The sequence below is a fragment of the Pleurodeles waltl genome, chromosome 10 (genome assembly GCF_031143425.1).
Source record: "Pleurodeles waltl isolate 20211129_DDA chromosome 10, aPleWal1.hap1.20221129, whole genome shotgun sequence".
In the NCBI taxonomy this organism is placed as follows: Eukaryota; Metazoa; Chordata; class Amphibia; order Caudata; family Salamandridae; genus Pleurodeles; species Pleurodeles waltl.
This window is the reverse complement of record NC_090449.1, coordinates 77,392,686-77,413,312: the sequence shown is the minus strand read 5'-3', so window position 1 is coordinate 77,413,312 and position 20,627 is coordinate 77,392,686. Positions and strand designations below refer to the sequence as shown.

Genomic DNA, 20,627 nt, shown 5'->3' with positions numbered 1-20,627 from the left:
ACTGGTTCATACAATTGGATTCCAACTCACATGAACCCCACTATTTCCTCTATCTCTTATATTTTCAGATACTTGTCTATTGCTACGCAATTCATCATCTGACATCAACATGAAAGTATTGCTTATCCACTTTCCTCCATCTTCATCACACTGCCAACCTCTCTAAATCAAAGCTACCCGTCTATTATTCCATTTTTCTCCATTCTCTAAGACTGCAAAGAATCTACTGGCATTCACAACCTGGTAGAGACCTTTAAATTTCATCAACCCTTTTCTTTTCTGACCACATAGAATTTTCACCCAATCTCCAACTCTTATGCATCCCTGAATCTCAATATTTTTTTTACTATTCTTGTGAGTTCTTTCTTGTGACTTTCCTACTATTTCTTTAATCCATGCCGGAACACTATGCTCACTTGCTCTATATGCCCACACCATTTCTGCAACCATTCTCTCTAAGGTGGTAATTTTGAACACGGCGGTAAAGACCGCCATATTCTGAGCACACCGCCAGGCCAGAACTGACCACCGGGCTGACAAAAGGCACATTCGCCCCGGCAGTGGAGCACAGACCGGTGGTGGGATTATGATCCCATTTCCACCAGGGATTTCCTGGCGGGATACCCCGCCAGGTAATCTCTGGCAGGTAATCTCTGGCAGACAACATACGGGTGACAGAAATTCTCATTCCTGTCACCTGTATGTGACACGCCAGCCCCCCTTGCCGCAACCCCCCAAACCCCTAGAATCATCCCCACCCTCCACCCCCTGAACCCTGAAAAGTGACCCCCCACCCTCCTCCCCCAAATCACCATGTAGGCCTCCCAGCTCCCCCTCACCATCCCCCAGGCACCCCCCCATATATACAGGTCCCCCCAAACCCCAAACCCCCACATCATCATGCACCCATACACCTACATGCACACACACATTCATACACGCATTCACACACCCCCTCCACAAACACTCACGCACACCCCCATGCACTCACACACTCATACACACCCCCTTCCCTCTGGGACAGCGCTGCTCCGGGAGGGAACGGGCTCCTTAGATGCTGCTCCGCCGGCATCACCGGGCCTCCATACACTGCCACGCCTGTAACCGCATCATTATAGACGTGGCTGTGTATGGTGTGACATGGCGGTGAGGGTGGAGCAGCATCCTCCCCCGCCACTGACCACCAGCGTGGCGCTTGGCGGACCTCACTGCCATCAATGGCGGTGAGGCTCAATGCATTGGAATATGGCGGGATGCCTGTCGCCAACACTGGCGGTCTTCTGTCGACCGTCAGCATGGTCGGCAGCAGGCTATCCCGCCATGTTCGTAATGACCGCTGAAATCTTGCTTACTTGCCACTGCCATCTGGATAGTTCCTTTAACTTATCTATTATCTCTCTCCACCATTCCTTTTCCCTGTAGATTATACAGTGAGATGCAACTGTGTCTTACTCCTAATGAGTCCAAGAATGTCTTCATTTCATGTTAGGTCAACTATGTTCCATTATCAGTTATTAAAACTGAGGGCACTCCCTCTTCACTAAAGACATTCTCTAAACAATCTATCATTGCCTTAATGGTTATTTCTCTCATGAACTTTACAATCAGCCATTTAGTATGGACATCAATAATCACCATGGCACACCTTAAGTCAGTTCTTACTTTATTCATAGTTCCAATAAAGTCCAAGGACATAGTATGCCAAGCTTTCCCAGGATCATGAATTGCCCCAGATCTGCTTGGTTACCCATCGTCAACTATTTTTCGCCTTCCTTATATACAATAGATCTCTCTACCCATTCATCCACCTGATTATCCATTGCTGGCCACCACCAATCTGCCCTCAACCTCTTCTTCGTCCTTGTATTACCCAAATGACCTTCATGCGCCGTTTCTATCAATCTGAACCTCAGACCTGAAGGAGGAACAAATTTTGCTCCCCTCGTGATTATCTCATCATTGCAAACCAAAAACTCCTCAATAATTTTAACATAGGGTCTAAACGAAATAGCTAAAGAGCTTTCTCTCCTAGTGCCTAACAAAAACAAGCTTTTCAATTCTTTAAGTGTGGAATCTAACTCCATTTCCTTAATCCACTCCAGTTCAGTGATGTCACTTTCTCCTTGCACACTCAACACATCTTGTGCTGAAACCACAGCACCTTCCGCCTCTCTCGCTAGGACAGCAGGACCATCTACTTCTCTTCACCCTAAGGACATCCTAGATAAGCTGACAATTCCTCCACCCTTGAATATATTCAAATGTATAGCAATACTCTCGTAAATGAGCTGCAAGCCTAGCTAGTCTTGCTGATTCTTCACTAGCCCCTCCTGGGAACATAATTCTTACTAAAGGATCATGATCAGTTCCTTAGAAATTTGGTTCCCCACAAATAAGTCCAAAAATATTCAGCTCCCCATGCTGCCGCTAGTGCCTCTCTCTCAATAACTGAGTAATTTCTTTCTGGGATGGGCAAAGTCCTGGATGCAAATGGCACTGTTTTCTCCTGTTTGCCATAGACTTGAGCAAGAACAGATTCTATTTCTGTAGCACTAGCATCCACTGTAAGAATTGATTTCAATTTAGTGTTAAATGGTGTCAAAATTCACGCACTACAAATTTCTTCTTTAATGTGTTCAAAACATTTCTGTTGTACTTCACCACAAACAAAACCTTTCTTCAATAACAACCTTAAACATTCCATTTTATCTGAGAATCCATGCACAAATTTGGAATAGTATTCAACCACTCCTAAAAAAGATCTCAAATTGACCTTGGCTTTTGGTGATGGAGCTAATTTTAGAGCATCTAATCATTTTTTTTGTTTCACCCCATCTGCTGTAATGTTAAACCCTAGCTACTCCACTTGATCTACCAAAAATTTACACTTGTCACGTCTGCGAGACAAGCAAGCTTCATTTAATCTATGGAGAGCCTGACTGAGTACCATGGTATGCTGTTGCACAGAATCTCCAAAAATGAAAATATCATCCAGGAAGTAAAAAATGTTGCTCCTTCCTTTGAATATCTTTGAAATACACTTGCCGCCAAACATAAATCAAAAGGCATATGGGTGAATTGAAATGTTCCTTCCATTGTGATGAAGGCTGTCAGGGGTTTTGATTCTTCATACAATCTTATCTGATGGTAGGGGTTTTTAAAATCTTTTTGGAAAGATATTTCCCCCCACCTAAAGCTAAAATCAACTAATTTATGTTCGGCAATGGATATGCATCCATCACCAGGATCTAAGGTCAACACAAAACCTATGCTTCACATCAGCCTTCTCAGTAATAACTATGGGAGCTATCCGCTTAGATGTTTCTATTGGTTCAACCACTCCAGAATCAATCATTTCTTTCAACATCTCTCTCTCTCTCACTGCATCTATTTGTGCTGGACTGGTATTGCATCTGGCTTTAACACTATTTTATGGACATATCTTTTTAAATGCCCCAATTTTTCTCAAAACATTTGTTGTGCATCTTGCAAAATATCTGATAGTGTGATGTCCTCTATCACCATTACTTGGTTTCGAGCTCTGGGGCTTACCAGAATGTTAAGATAGCATTGGTGCATCCAACCTAATATAGGTGGACCACCTTCAGCTACATAAACTTTATCACAAGTATTTCTCCCCCCCCCCAAACTGAATGATTGCTTCCATGTATCCTACCAAGTTAATATTTTCCCCTTGGTACCCACCTGGGTTGATATACTTTGGGAACAGTTTAGTACTAGCCTACAAAGCAGTGAACATCTCTTTGGGAAAAAGCATATACATAGAACCTGAGTCTGTTGTTAGTTCTACTGTCTTGTCATTACATTAATCACAAAGTCGGTTAAAGGTATTTTCTTTCTTCCTTGATTAACTTCTTTATCTCCCACACAAAGAATTATATCAGTTACTTCAGTTTGCTCTATTGCATTGAGTTCTTCATCAACAGTGGCTACCCTAGTTTTATTCTCTTGTTTACATACATTTGCGAAGTGCCCTTTACGTCCACACGTTTGACAAGTTTTGTTGATGGCTATACATTATGAGTATTCTGCAGTATGGAAGTTGCTTCCACAATGATAACATCTTTTAGGTTGTTGTTTGAATTTCGAGAAATTTATACTGCTTTTCGCAAGAGCCCCAACTTCTGATTCGGCTTTGTCAAAACCTGTGGTTGTGGAAACTCTGCTGTTACTATTTTCCTTTACCAATTCCTATTATCCAATGTTCGGATTGTTCATCAACTCTCGCAATGGCAATAGCATACTAAAGAAATGGATTGTTGGCTGCCCAGAGTCGCTTTTGAATTTTCTTGCTCTTACAATGTGCAATGAGTTGATCACACACCAACTCATCAGGCATGGCATCAAAATTACCTTTCAAAAATAATTCTTTTAATTTTGAAACAAAGTCATCAATTGTTTCACCTTCAGTTTGTGAATGAGTACAAAAATGTATATCTGGTCATTACCATATTCATTTCTTTTGCAAACCTGAATTCCAGGTGTTTCTTTGTCTCAAAATAAACATCTTCAAATGGATCTCCATTACTTGCCATACCTACTGGTAAGTACTTAAAAATGTGTTGACCTTCTTTGCCTAAACATTGAAGCTTGAACATTGAAGTTTCCTTGAAGCATTAAATTCTTGTCCCCCTAATGCTTTTTACATATGTTTCAAACATAGATATCCAATCTTCCCACTCTATAGATAATGCCCCTGCTTGCTCTAAAAATGTTGGTGGTGAGTTTATGGTATTAAGCTGCATGTGATAGATCGGTATTTGGCACTGAAATCAAGAGTGAAATCAAGTATGCATATCACTGCTGGTACATGTATTATTCTGGTATATTAATAAATACTAATAATTGGAATACGTATAAGTGTGCACATAAACATTAATGCTAACAATACACAGCTGTAAGCAAAGCCAAATCTAATGTACGAGTTATACGAGGTTCTATGGTGTGCGTTTCACCACTGTTTTTCCCATCCAAATAGCGGGCACAAACAAAAGTTTAAGATGATTGATATACAACATTATACAAAGTTAATTGGTCTGTGTATCACCGCTGTTATCGATGTTAATGGTGACACGGTTATAAAGAAATAAATCAAGTACAGTGTGCGTATCATTGTTTCCATAGTGATACAGAATACACAAACTGTACGATGCCAAGTGATGTGCGTATGAACGCTACAATTTCCACGGATGACCATCACCAGTGTGATGACGCTTGAAGAATGCACTCCACTACGATCCTTAGAAAGATAGCAGCACACACAATGTATGAATGTCACCAGCGTGATGACGCATACAGTATGCGTACAAGAGGTATCAGCACGAGAGCACATCTTACTTTGCCAATAAGAGAAACAATTTAAAAAAACACTTAGATTGAGTTTCTACAGTACCAACAATGTAGATCGACGTGCCCACAATCTTTGCCTTCTCTTCTCCATTACCGTTCCCCGTTCCAGTTCTCCATAACGGCCACCGCCGACAATGGGTCCACAGCCACCTTGAGTGGTTGCAAGGGCAGATGGGCTCACCTTGTCACCAAATCTTGAGTTGAGTAATGGAAGTTCTCCACACAGGTAAGAAGAAGAATATATATATTTATTTGGTAGGTTCCCTGCAACCAAAGCGTGGATGTCCCTCAGCCACTCAGCTACCAACTGACATACTTGGAATGCTAGATGTGCAATTGGAACTTAGAGTGCATTGGCACTCTAAGATCTGAATGCAAATCATAACTTGATAGAAATACCGTTTTCCATCTTAGAGCCTGCCACTACCACCAAGGAAAATGCATATACAGTTAACAATGCAATGGAGTCTGTGCCTAACACTGCTATCAGGGAACAGTGAAGAATATCACATCATAAAACAATATAAAATAAGTACATTAACATGATGCTACCACAACGGGGGGCCACTTATGAAACTGGTGATTACCCTAAATGTGCAGTAGCGCGTACTGCTTATGAGGTCACGGAACCCATGACCTTTCAAGCCTGAGCTGGAGTACATTTACTATTGCTCTCTGGCCTTTTGGGATGTAACAACTCAAGAAGCCTTGTTTGTGAATAGCAGTGGGCTTGCTCTTTTGTGGATGGGTGTTTGTATTGGTATGTCAATTCTTAATCCCATCCTAACCCCTCAGTAACCCTCTATACTTCTCCCTAAACCCCTCCTATTTTGTAGTAAGTAGTCCCTGTTTTATACTTACCCCCAGTAATTTCCACATTTAAACAAATATATATTTTGTAACAGAGATATGTATTAATTCTGCTACATTGCATCATTGAGATGCAGTATACATGACAGGGGACATTTGTGCCACAATGTAAGCATGAGGTGCCTTTGCAGTCAGTGCTACATTGCAACAGTGCTATATTTTATCAATGACACTAGAACCAATGTGTACTAACTTGCTAAAGTAAAATAATTAGTCCATTATATGCATAGAATTCTGTTACATTATAACCCTTAGATATAGTCGGCTCATGGCATCAGAACAGTTGGTTACATTGAGTGTATAACATAAATTGCAGGCTGTGCTACATTGTAATAGTCTGAGGTACTCTGTTTATGACATCAGAACAGTCTGTTAAGATGTGTCCATGAAACCTGGAGCAGGGTGTGATATGTTGTAACAGTCAGTGGTTTTCTATTCATGACACCAGAATAGTCCTTTGAACAGTCAAAGGTACTCTGTTTGTGATGTCAGAATAATCTGTTACATAATGTATATGGCACCCGGAGCAGGCTGTGTTACTTTGTAGCTGGCGGGGTACCCTATTCATGACATTAGCACGGTCAATTACGTTATGTCCAAGACACCAGGGGCAGCGTGTGCTACATTTTAAAAGTCAGAGTACTCTGTTCATGACATCAGAACAGTCTGTTATGTTGTGTCTATTGCACATAGAGCAGGGTGTGCTACATTGTAACAGTCAGAGTACTCTGTACACGACATCAGAACAGTCTGTTATGTTGTGTCTATGGCACATAGAGCAGGGTGTGCTACATTGTAACAGTCAGAGTACTCTGTACACGACATCAGAACAGTCTGTTATGTTGTGTCTATGGCACATAGAGCAGGGTGTGCTACATTGTAACAGTCAGAGTACTCTGTACACGACATCAGAACAGTCTGTTATGTTGTGTCTATGGCACATTGAGCAGAGTATGCTACATTGTAACACTTAGAGGTACTCTGTTCATTACATCAGAATAGTTTTTAATGTTCTTTCCTTGAGCTCTGGAGCAGGTTGCACTACATTGTAACAGTTAGAGGCGCTCTGTTCATAACATCAGGACACTCTGGTAAGTTGTATCTATGACATCTGGAGCACATGTCCTACATTTTAACAGTCAGAGGTAGTTTGTTCAGGAAATCAAGACCGTCTGTTATGTTGTGTTCATTACACCTGGAGCATGGTGTGCTGCATTGGTGCTCTGTTCATGACATCAGAACAGTCAATTGTAGCAGTCAGAGGTACTCTGTTAATGAAATCAGAACAGTATGTAACATTGTGTCTATGACTTCTGGAGCGGGTTGCACTACATTGTAACAGTCATATGTACTATGTCCCTAACATCAGTACAGTTAGTTATGTCGTGTCTGTGACAACTAGAGCAGCTGTGTTACATTTTAACAGTCAGAGATACCCTGTTCATGGCATCAAAACAGTCAGTTACGTTGTCTTTATAACACCTGGAGCAGGGGGCGTGCTAACTGTAATAGTGAGTGGTAGTATGTTCAAACCATCAGACCAATATACTATGTTGGGTCTATGTCACCTGGAGCAGGGATACTCTGTTCATTACATCAGAACAGTCAGTTGTGTTGTATCCATGACTCATGGAGCAGAGTATGCTACATTATAACAGTCGGAGGCACTCTGTTCATGACATGAGAATAGTCTGCCATGTTGTGTAGGCCACCTGGAGCATGGTGCTACATTGCAACAGTCAGTGATGTTCTGTTTAGGACATCAAAACAGTCTGTTCTGTTGTGTCTATGACATCGGCCACAGGCTGTGCTACAGTGTAACAGCCAGAGCTGCTGTGTTCATGACAGATGTACCTATAACATCAGTCATAGGCAGGCTTGCCTTGTAAGAGTCAGAGCCACTCTGTTCATGACATCAGTGCAGTCAGTTACGTTTTGTCTATGACACCTGGAGCAGGGGGTGCTACATTGTAACAGTCAATGGAGTTCTGTTTAGGACATCAGAACGGTGTGTTCTGCTGTGTCTATGACATCAGTCACAGGCTATGCTACATTGTAACAGTCAGAGGTACAATCTAACAGAGCTACTCTGTTCATGACATCAAAACAGTCAGTTACGTTGTGTCAATGACTTCTGAAACAGAGTTTGCTACACTGTAACACACAGTGGCACTCTGTTCATGACATGAAAATAGTCTGCTACATTGTATAGGTCACATGAAGCACAGTGCTACGTTGTAACAGTAAGAGGTACTCTTTCATGACATGAGAATAGTCTACTACGTTGTGTCTATGACACCGGTCACTGTCTGTGCTACACTGTAACTGTAAGAGGTACTCTTTCATGACATGAGAATAGTCTACTACATTGTGTCTATGACACCGGTCACCGTCTGTGCGACATTGTAACAGTAAGAGGTACTCTTTCATGACATGAGAATAGTCTACTACGTCGTGTCTATGACACCGGTAGCAGGGTGTGCTACATTGTAACAGTGAGAGGTACTCTTTCATGACATGAGAATAGTCTACTACGTTGTGTCTATGACACCGGTCACCGTCTGTGCTACATTGTAACAGTAAGAGGTACTCTTTCATGACATGAGAATAGTCTACTACATTGTGTCTATGACACCGGTCACCGTCTGTGCGACATTGTAACAGTAAGAGGTACTCTTTCATGACATGAGAATAGTCTACTACGTCGTGTCTATGACACCAGGAGCAGGGTGTGCTACATTGTAACAGTGAGAGGTACTCTTTCATGACATGAGAATAGTCTACTACGTTGTGTCTATGACACCAGTCACCGTCTGTGCTACATTGTAACAGTCAGAGGTACTCTTTCATGACATGAGAATAGTCTACTACATTGTGTCTATGACACCGGTCACCGTCTGTGCGACATTGTAACAGTCAGAGGTACTCTTTCATGACATGAGAATAGTCTACTACGTCGTGTCTATGACACCAGGAGCAGGGTGTGCTACATTGTAACAGTGAGAGGTACTCTTTCATGACATGAGAATAGTCTACTACGTTGTGTCTATGACACCAGTCACCGTCTGTGCTACATTGTAACAGTCAGAGGTACTCTTTCATGACATGAGAATAGTCTACTACGTCGTGTCTATAACACCGGTCACCATCTGTGCGACATTGTAACAGTAAGAGGTACTCTTTCATGACATGAGAATAGTCTACTACGTCGTGTCTATGACACCAGTCACCGTCTGTGCTACATTGTAACAGTCAGAGGTACTCTTTCATGACATGAGACTAGTCTACTACGTCGTGTCTATGACACTGGTCACCGTCTGTGCGACATTGTAACAGTAAGAGGTACTCTTTCATGACATGAGAATAGTCTACTATGTTGTGTCTATGACACCGGTCACCGTCTGTGCTACATTGTAACAGTAAGAGGTACTCTTTCATGACATGAGAATAGTCTACTACGTTGTGTCTATGACACCGGTCACCGTCTGTGCGATATTGTAACAGTAAGAGGTACTCTTTCATGACATGAGAATAGTCTACTATGTTGTGTCTATGACACCAGGAGCAGGGTGCTACATTGTAACAGTAAGAGGTACTCTTTCATGACATGAGAATAGTCTACTATGTTGTGTCTATGACACCGGCCACCATCTGTGCTACATTGTAACAGTCAGAGGTACTCTTTCATGACATGAGAATAGTATACTATGTTGTGTCTATGACACCGGTCACCGTCTGTGCTACATTGTAACTATAAGAGGTACTCTTTCATGACATGAGAATAGTCTACTACGTTGTGTCTATGACACCGGGAGCAGGGTGCTACATTGTAACAGTAAGAGGTACTCTTTCATGACATGAGAATAGTCTACTATGTTGTGTCTATGACACCGGCCACCATCTGTGCTACATTGTAACAGTAAGAGGTACTCTTTCATGACATGAGAATAGTCTACTACGTTGTGTCTATGACACCGGGAGCAGGGTGCTACATTGTAACAGTCGGAGGTACTCTTTCATGACATGAGAATAGTATACTACGTTGTGTCTATGACACCGGTCACCGTCTGTGCGACATTGTAACAGTAAGAGGTACTCTTTCATGACATGAGAATAGTATACTACGTTGTGTCTATGACACCGGTCACCGTCTGTGCGACATTGTAACAGTAAGAGGTACTCTTTCATGACATGAGAATAGTCTACTATGTTGTGTCTATGACACCAGGAGCAGGGTGCTACATTGTAACAGTAAGAGGTACTCTTTCATGACATGAGAATAGTCTACTATGTTGTGTCTATGACACCGGCCACCATCTGTGCTACATTGTAACAGTAAGAGGTACTCTTTCATGACATTAGAATAGTCTACTACGTTGTGTCTATGACACCGGGAGCAGGGTGCTACATTGTAACAGTCGGAGGTACTCTTTCATGACATGAGAATAGTATACTACGTTGTGTCTATGACACCGGTCACCGTCTGTGCTACATTGTAACAGTCGGAGGTACTCTTTCATGACATGAGAATAGTATACTACGTTGTGTCTATGACACCGGTCCCCGTCTGTGCGACATTGTAACAGTAAGAGGTACTCTTTCATGACATGAGAATAGTCTACTATGTTGTGTCTATGACACCGGTCACCGTCTGTGCTACATTGTAACAGTAAGAGGTACTCTTTCATGACATGAGAATAGTCTACTACGTTGTGTCTATGACACCGGTCACCGTCTGTGCGACATTGTAACAGTAAGAGGTACTCTTTCATGACATGAGAATAGTCTACTATGTTGTGTCTATGACACCAGGAGCAGGGTGCTACATTGTAACAGTAAGAGGTACTCTTTCATGACATGAGAATAGTCTACTATGTTGTGTCTATGACACCGGCCACCATCTGTGCTACATTGTAACAGTCAGAGGTACTCTTTCATGACATGAGAATAGTATACTATGTTGTGTCTATGACACCGGTCACCGTCTGTGCTACATTGTAACAGTAAGAGGTACTCTTTCATGACATGAGAATAGTCTACTACGTTGTGTCTATGACAGTGGGAGCAGGGTGCTACATTGTAACAGTAAGAGGTACTCTTTCATGACATGAGAATAGTCTACTATGTTGTGTCTATGACACCGGCCACCATCTGTGCTACATTGTAACAGTCAGAGGTACTCTTTCATGACATGAGAATAGTATACTATGTTGTGTCTATGACACCGGTCACCGTCTGTGCTACATTGTAACAGTAAGAGGTACTCTTTCATGACATGAGAATAGTCTACTACGTTGTGTCTATGACACCGGGAGCAGGGTGCTACATTGTAACAGTCGGAGGTACTCTTTCATGACATGAGAATAGTATACTACGTTGTGTCTATGACACCGGTCACCGTCTGTGCGACATTGTAACAGTAAGAGGTACTCTTTCATGACATGAGAATAGTATACTACGTTGTGTCTATGACACCGGTCACCGTCTGTGCGACATTGTAACAGTAAGAGGTACTCTTTCATGACATGAGAATAGTATACTATGTTGTGTCTATGACACCGGTCCCCGTCTGTGCGACATTGTAACAGTAAGAGGTACTCTTTCATGACTTGAGAATAGTCTACTACGTCGTATCTATGACACCAGGAGCAGGGTGCTACATTGTAACAGTCAGAGGTACTCTTTCATGACATGAGAATAGTATACTACGTTGTGTCTATGACACCGGTCACCGTCTGTGCTACATTGTAACAGTCAGAGGTACTCTTTCATGACATGAGACTAGTCTACTACGTCGTGTCTATGACACCGGTCACCGTCTGTGCGACATTGTAACAGTAAGAGGTACTCTTTCATGACATGAGAATAGTCTACTACGTCGTGTCTATGACACCGGTCACCGTCTGTGCTACACTGTAACAGTCAGAGGTACTCTTTCATGACATGAGACTAGTCTACTACGTCGTGTCTATGACACCGGTCACCGTCTGTGCGACATTGTAACAGTAAGAGGTACTCTTTCATGACATGAGAATAGTCTACTATGTTGTGTCTATGACACCGGTCACCGTCTGTGCTACATTGTAACAGTAAGAGGTACTCTTTCATGACATGAGAATAGTCTACTACGTTGTGTCTATGACACCGGTCACCGTCTGTGCGACATTGTAACAGTAAGAGGTACTCTTTCATGACATGATAATAGTCTACTATGTTGTGTCTATGACACCAGGAGCAGGGTGCTACATTGTAACAGTAAGAGGTACTCTTTCATGACATGAGAATAGTCTACTATGTTGTGTCTATGACACCGGCCACCATCTGTGCTACATTGTAACAGTCAGAGGTACTCTTTCATGACATGAGAATAGTATACTATGTTGTGTCTATGACACCGGTCACCGTCTGTGCTACATTGTAACAGTAAGAGGTACTCTTTCATGACATGAGAATAGTCTACTACGTTGTGTCTATGACACCGGGAGCAGGGTGCTACATTGTAACAGTAAGAGGTACTCTTTCATGACATGAGAATAGTCTACTATGTTGTGTCTATGACACCGGCCACCATCTGTGCTACATTGTAACAGTCAGAGGTACTCTTTCATGACATGAGAATAGTATACTATGTTGTGTCTATGACACCGGTCACCGTCTGTGCTACATTGTAACAGTAAGAGGTACTCTTTCATGACATGAGAATAGTCTACTACGTTGTGTCTATGACACCGGGAGCAGGGTGCTACATTGTAACAGTCGGAGGTACTCTTTCATGACATGAGAATAGTATACTACGTTGTGTCTATGACACCGGTCACCGTCTGTGCGACATTGTAACAGTAAGAGGTACTCTTTCATGACATGAGAATAGTATACTACGTTGTGTCTATGACACCGGTCACCGTCTGTGCGACATTGTAACAGTAAGAGGTACTCTTTCATGACATGAGAATAGTATACTATGTTGTGTCTATGACACCGGTCCCCGTCTGTGCGACATTGTAACAGTAAGAGGTACTCTTTCATGACATGAGAATAGTCTACTATGTTGTGTCTATGACACCGGTCACCGTCTGTGCTACATTGTAACAGTAAGAGGTACTCTTTCATGACATGAGAATAGTCTACTACGTTGTGTCTATGACACCGGTCACCGTCTGTGCGACATTGTAACAGTAAGAGGTACTCTTTCATGACATGAGAATAGTCTACTATGTTGTGTCTATGACACCAGGAGCAGGGTGCTACATTGTAACAGTAAGAGGTACTCTTTCATGACATGAGAATAGTCTACTATGTTGTGTCTATGACACCGGCCACCATCTGTGCTACATTGTAACAGTCAGAGGTACTCTTTCATGACATGAGAATAGTATACTATGTTGTGTCTATGACACCGGTCACCGTCTGTGCTACATTGTAACAGTAAGAGGTACTCTTTCATGACATGAGAATAGTCTACTACGTTGTGTCTATGACACCGGGAGCAGGTTGCTACATTGTAACAGTAAGAGGTACTCTTTCATGACATGAGAATAGTCTACTATGTTGTGTCTATGACACCGGCCACCATCTGTGCTACATTGTAACAGTCAGAGGTACTCTTTCATGACATGAGAATAGTATACTATGTTGTGTCTATGACACTGGTTTACCGTCTGTGCTACATTGTAACAGTAAGAGGTACTCTTTCATGACATGAGAATAGTCTACTACGTTGTGTCTATGACACCGGGAGCAGGGTGCTACATTGTAACTGTCGGAGGTACTCTTTCATGACATGAGAATAGTATACTACGTTGTGTCTATGACACCGGTCACCGTCTGTGCGACATTGTAACAGTAAGAGGTACTCTTTCATGACATGAGAATAGTATACTACGTTGTGTCTATGACACCGGTCACCGTCTGTGCGACATTGTAACAGTAAGAGGTACTCTTTCATGACATGAGAATAGTATACTATGTTGTGTCTATGACACCGGTCCCCGTCTGTGCGACATTGTAACAGTAAGAGGTACTCTTTCATGACTTGAGAATAGTCTACTACGTCGTATCTATGACACCAGGAGCAGGGTGCTACATTGTAACAGTCAGAGGTACTCTTTCATGACATGAGAATAGTATACTACGTTGTGTCTATGACACCGGTCACCGTCTGTGCTACATTGTAACAGTAAGAGGTACTCTTTCATGACATGAGAATAGTATACTACGTTGTGTCTATGACACCGGTCACCTCCAATGCTACATTGTAACAGTAAGAGGTACTCTTTCATGACATGAGAATAGTCTACTACGTTGTGTCTATGACACCGGTAGCAGGGTGTTACATTGTAACAGTAAGAGGTACTCTTTCATGACAAGAGAATAGTCTACTACGTTGTGTCTATGACACCGGTAGCAGGGTGCTACATTGTAACAGTCAGAGGTACTCTTTCATGACATGAGAATAGTCTACTACGTTGTGTCTATGACACCGGCCACCATCTGTACTACATTGTAACAGTAAGAGGTACTCTTTCATGACATGAGAATAGTCTACTACGTCATGTCTATGACACCAGGAGCAGGGTGTGCTACATTGTAACAGTGAGAGGTACTCTTTCATGACATGAGAATAGTCTACTACGTTGTGTCTATGACACCAGTCACCGTCTGTGCTACATTGTAACAGTAAGAGGTACTCTTTCATGACCTAAGTATAGTCTACTGCATTGTGTCTATGAAATTGTAAATAGGGCATGATACATTGTAACAGAGCAGAGTGTTGTGTACTGTAACAGTCTGAGGTACTCTCTTCAAGACAGCAGAACAGTCTGTTGCGTTGTACCTATGCCACCTGGAGCAGAGTGTGCTGTACTGTAACAGTCAGAGGTATTTACTATATTCAAGACATAAAACGGTCTGTTACGTTGTACCAATGCCACCTGGAGCAGTGTGCTGTACTGTAACGCTCTGAGGTTCTCTCTTCAAGACATAGAACAGTCTGTAACGTTGTGCCCATGACACCTGGAGAAAGGTGTATTATATTTTGACAGTAACAGCTACTCTGTTCAGGATATCAGAATAGCCCACTGTGCATGCCAGGTGCACTCCGTTCGTGACATCAGAACAGCCTGTCATGTTGTCCCTGTGACACATGGAGCAGGGTGGGCTACACCCTACCACGCTCAAGGCACTGTGCCGCTGCGCCGGACAGTGTGTGGTGTCACAGTGCGAGGTGCAGGGCTAGGAGAGGCGTATGATACATTTTAAGGGTTGGGACTGTCCTCATGAACAGTCAACGAAATTGAATGGACAGGCTGCGACCCTTATTTCACCTTTCCACATTTTGTGTGGACGGCCTCTGGCTGCGAATCACCCTTTAACTTTCCTGTCAAAAGTCTCGTCCCCCCGCACACCCTCGCTCCTGTGTCTGCCCCTTATTATACTTTGTAAACCAGTGACACACTGAATGTTGCCTTGAACGCTCGAGTCCACGCTCAACAAAAAAGTAACTTCCGGTGAAAAGGCGAGCATCACTTTGTCTCTTTGGACACACCAAGCCCGAGCGGTGATTGGCTGCGGCGTGGATGACGGCACGGCACATGGCTCCAATTCAGTGCATGGGAATGGGTCTGGAACACGGCCGGTGGCCGGGTCACTCGCTGCTTGGACTCCCGGCACCATGGTAAGGCTAACGCCAGCTGTGCACAGCTGTGTGCTCTGTACATCCCAGGGACTGTGTGCTCTGGGCATCCAGGGGCTGTGTGATTCACGATGTTGTTTGCTCTGCGCATCCTTGTGCTGTGTCCATCTAGGGGGTTCCTTGTGTGGGGATGTCCATTCGGAACATAGGCACTAAATCAAGGGGTGTGTTGTGTTCATCTGTATGACGTCTGAAGAATTGAGACGGCTCAGAGCCCGTCTTTATAGGCTGCTAGACAACTTAGCAGGTTGAGCGCCAACTGCAGCGATCTTTGGGTAGCCCGTAGAGGTTCAGAACAAGGTAGGGTTGGCGCGGCTGTTCATCGCTCTCAGGTTGACAACACTACAGTGAGTGTGGCACCGGCAATGATACTTGTGCTATTTTGGGAAAAAAGGCAAGTTCATTTTGTTGTCGCTACGAGAGTTTAATCTTCACCTACAGACGAGTGTAACAGTTTAAATTCCCGGAACGCCACCTCAAAGTGTTAGCGACCAGAAACTGTTAAAATGAGTGACCTTAAGTAAAAGTATTCCCTGCTGTTTACAATACTTTCTAACATTTTCAATAGTCAGCTCTATGGAAATACAGCTTACTGTTTATTAAACGTTACCTACTGTTATCACTTAGGGGCCTCTAGCAGTGTCCAGATATAAAAAGTTTATGAAAATTACTCCAAGGAGGCCACTCTGTTTGTTCGGGAGTTTCACAAAGCGCCTAAGGTCGCCCACGTCACTTCGCAACGGTAATGGTAGAATAAGGATTTTCCTTCTTTTTCAAATCATTTCAGACGGGAAACCCTTTCCAGTGTCGAAGTTTTTTTGTTGTTTTTATGAACAGTTAGCACTTTTCTGTTTTGTTTAAGGACGTATGTGACAGTTTTAACGACTTCGGGTTGTTCTGGGAACATTTCTATGGTGTCAGTGACTTGGCCACGCCCCTCTGTCTGGGCCTCGCATCTCTGAGAATGCAGTCATGCACCTTGAGCTCATCGAATTAAACATTACCACTCAGCAGAGCGAACACAATAGCTGCAACGTCTCATCACTAGACTCCTGTCCACGATGGGGACCTTGGAACTCTCAGGAAAGGCATCCCAGGGAGCCGAGGGCGCTATGAGGCACACTAATGGGAGACTTTGCGCTACACAAATGCCAGTTTCATAATAGAAGAGACAAGAACTCACCAGGGATAAGAGGCCGGTTCACCCGGAGTTTGGAAGTACAAAGTCTGAGGTCCTTATTACAAATGGGCAGTATGATTCCCTGTTTGCGCAGGGATCAGAATTATAAATTGTGTGAAGTTTACCACCCCTGGTAATTACCAGTTCTGATAAAGTCCATACCTTGCAATCACCCCAACGCCCCCCTCTTCGCCCCTACCCCCGGTTGATACTAGCCGGCCAAATCTGTCCACACACGTTGAAGGAAAATGCCCAGTAAGTACCGGAATGCGCAGATTTTTGGGACGGAAAGCACCAAAACTGCGTTTCTCATTCTGGACCATGTGTTACGGTGAAGGCTAAATTCCAGTCTCCGCGCCTCTGGAGTTTGTGCAGGCCCGGGAATTCCAAGCTGTGTGATCATTATTGCAGCCTACAGGTTCCTCCTGACAGATTTCAAACGTGCAGACATTTATCATGGCAAAAGGCAAATAAATCATTCCAATGCTTTAAAAATCCCTTTCTGCATGTTTGCATCATTTGCAAGGGAAAACCCTGGATAGCAGTCATTTATCACACCCAGTATACGCCTTACCCGATGTAATGATATTTAAAAGGTGAGATAAATATCTAAGCGCTATTAGCCCCCCTTGTAATCCGGGCTTTAGAAGTGCAAAACATGCAATCGAAGGTAATTATTACACTCAATGAATTCCAAAATCCGGGATATCGAATTTCTACAATTGCTTTGTGTCACCCACTTCCGCCTCCCAGCACTCGTAATCAGGCGGTTAGAGCATGGAGTTCCCTGCTCCTAGAAGTTATCTTTAATTTACAACATACTGATTTTGGTTTATGCTTTATTGTGTAATTACTTAAAATCATTGCAACCGTACAAGCGGAGACATTAAGAACATCATAAAACAATTAATACATTTCCTGCTTTCCTTGTGATTTTTAGTCCAGTTGAGCCCTGGGGCTGCCAGTGTTCATTTTCTATGCCAGTTGAGGGCTTGTTATCTCATCTTGATTTTTTATGGCATGTTTTAAGGAATGTTCTGTTTTTAAAATACATTTTGCAAAACAGGCCATGTGTTGTCAATCCTTTCAGACTAAACACGATAGCCTGCCGGCATGTCCTGATACAATTGGTGTTAAAAAATGTTTTTCAGATACAGCTTTCTCCAAGGTGGTAGAGCAGGGCAAATACAAAGGATGTGTAAGAAGTCCCCCCCGGTGATGTGCACAAAGTCTGCATCGTCCATTGTTTGTGGATCTGAGCCATTTTGGTTCAGTCTCCGTTGCAGGTAGCAGTCCGAGTCTGGCGTGTAGCACCTTTATTTTAAGTGCCGTTTTTAATATCTTTGCCATATAAGGTTGAGCTGTTGGAGCCTTATATGTGTTAATTGTCATCCAAGCATGAGATCGAATTCTGAACTTATCTTTGTCCTTGCTCCAGGAGAGCAACTTGATTTGTTTGTTTAGAAGTTGCTTGAGATTTTTATGGGGTAAAAACTTTTGCCATGACTCCTCTGCCTACAGATGTTTTATGGCGAGAGCAATTCTCTTTAGCCACAGGTTTGGGAATTATGCCTGGTTTCTGTTGATTTCCTCCCAAGTCAGTGGCTTTAGAGAGTTTGGTTGGGCTAGTCTTAGCATTGATGCGTATTTGAGTAATGCCCCATCTTGAACTAATGTTTGATCTGGTAATCCAAATTGCATCCTAATCTGCACTGGCGAAGAGCTTTGTAGGAGCCGGAAGAGAAGGCGAAACACCTTGTTTTGTGCAATGTTCATGAAGTCGTTCAGTTTGCATGGGTATATTTCCAAACCGTATGTTAAGGCTGGCAGGAATTTTGCTTTTATCACTGTGAGTAGTGGACACCAGATTGGGGTTTGTAGTTTTGAGGCCAGGGCGAGGACTGATGCAAGCAGTGATGCCAACCTCGCTTTCAGGGTGTTTAGGTGCAGATGATGCGACCAGCGCTCCTGTAGCTAGACGCCAAGGTATTTGTAGCTTCCGCTTCTTTCCACGGATTGATTTCCACAGAACCATTTAGTTTTCTTGATTATCCGTTTGCCAAAAATGATTATCTTGGTTTTTTTCCGTGTTTACCACCAACTCATTAGTCGTGCAATATTGATTGAAGGTGTTTAACACTTTTTGGAGTCCTGTACCTGAGAGATTCAGTAAGACGATGTCATCTGCTTATAGTAATGCAGTTAGGGGATAGTTGCTCAGTTTAGGAAGATGGGAGCCAATGATGTTTAGCTGTGTGCACAGATCTGCCATATAGAGTTTGAAAAGCATTGGAGCCAGGACACAGCCCTGCTTAACACCTCTGTCTATCTGGATTCTGGCCGACACTCTTCCGTTGTGTCCAACTTTCACCCTTGGCCAATTTTCTGAGTACAGAAGCTGTATTACTTTTAGCAGCTCTGGCGGGATTTTAAGGTTTGCTAGTTTCCCTCACAGCTTGTTCCATTCCACTGAATCGAAGGTTTTGGAAAAGTCCACGAAGCAGGTGTAAAGGGCCATTTTTTTGTTTGTATATTTTTCGGCGAGCATGGCTAGCGTTATCAGGTTATCAGAAGTGCTTGCCGATGGCCGGAAGCCAGTTTGATTCAGAGGTATTAAATTGAATTGGCTCGCCCATCCTTTGAGATCTTCCAGCCGGAGGCCATCAAATATTTTTGCATCAACTCCAAGCAGTGATATTAGTCGGTAGCTGTCTGGGTTCCCGTAGGGGCCCTTCTTATAGATTGGGTGGAAAATGTCCCCTTACCAGGAATCTGGAATTTTGTTTTCATTGCTGATGGCATTATAAAGATTGCAGAGCAGGCCGGTCCAAATATCAGGGTCTTGTTTTGGTATTCCTGCTGGGAGACCGTTTGGCCCAGGAGCCCCACTCTGTCTACAACATACTGACATATGTGGAGGGGCGTATACGTCATTCCTCACTACCACCCTTGACGTTTGGCCCCGGAGCCCTATCTAATTATGGTAGAAGGGCTTTGCAGCGAAAAATATCCCCTCAAGGCATGTGTTAAATTGATGAAATCTCTTAATGTCACCTAATTTTTTTAACATTGCATGCATGCTGCACTGTATACGTGTATAACACATCCAATGTGTGAAACATTTTGAAGTTTTTCTATGCTTATTATTTTGTTCTAAATGATACCCTTCCAGTACAAAACCTATGCTAGTCATCAGACTCACATTATTGCACTTTGGTGAAAAGGTATGTGCTTGGCGCTAGGCAGCCCAGTGCTGCACCAGACTTGGGGGTGGGGGGGGTGGTAGCAGCGCCATATCTTAGTGGATACGACTCTGCACTGCTGCCTCCCCTGGAGTAATTCCGCACAGAAACTTTGGCTGCTGTGCAGCTTGGCACTACAAATTTGCACCGTCGGATGGCACCTAACTCGGGCCTCTAGAGTTTATAGTAAGAGGTTAGACCAGTGGTCTTCAAACGTTTTCAAACTTCAAACACAGGGAAAATAAAAATCTTCAGGGGCCCTCCTCCGAATTTT

General features: G+C 43.1%; 1 protein-coding gene across 2 annotated transcripts in view; it reads left to right on the top strand.

The window, feature by feature from the left end:
• Positions 1–20,627, top strand: part of RNF151 (ring finger protein 151) — a 49,279-nt gene that overhangs the window by 2,296 nt on the left and 26,356 nt on the right. The window contains exon 1 of one of the 2 annotated variants that reach the window (XM_069209784.1): positions 15,820–15,913. The exons of the other annotated variant lie outside the window; for it this stretch is intronic. Coding sequence (XP_069065885.1) covers positions 15,911–15,913 — 3 coding nt within the window. The 5' untranslated portion in view covers positions 15,820–15,910. Of the gene's footprint in view, positions 1–15,819; positions 15,914–20,627 lie in introns of those variants that run through there. 2 annotated transcript variants of the gene reach the window in all.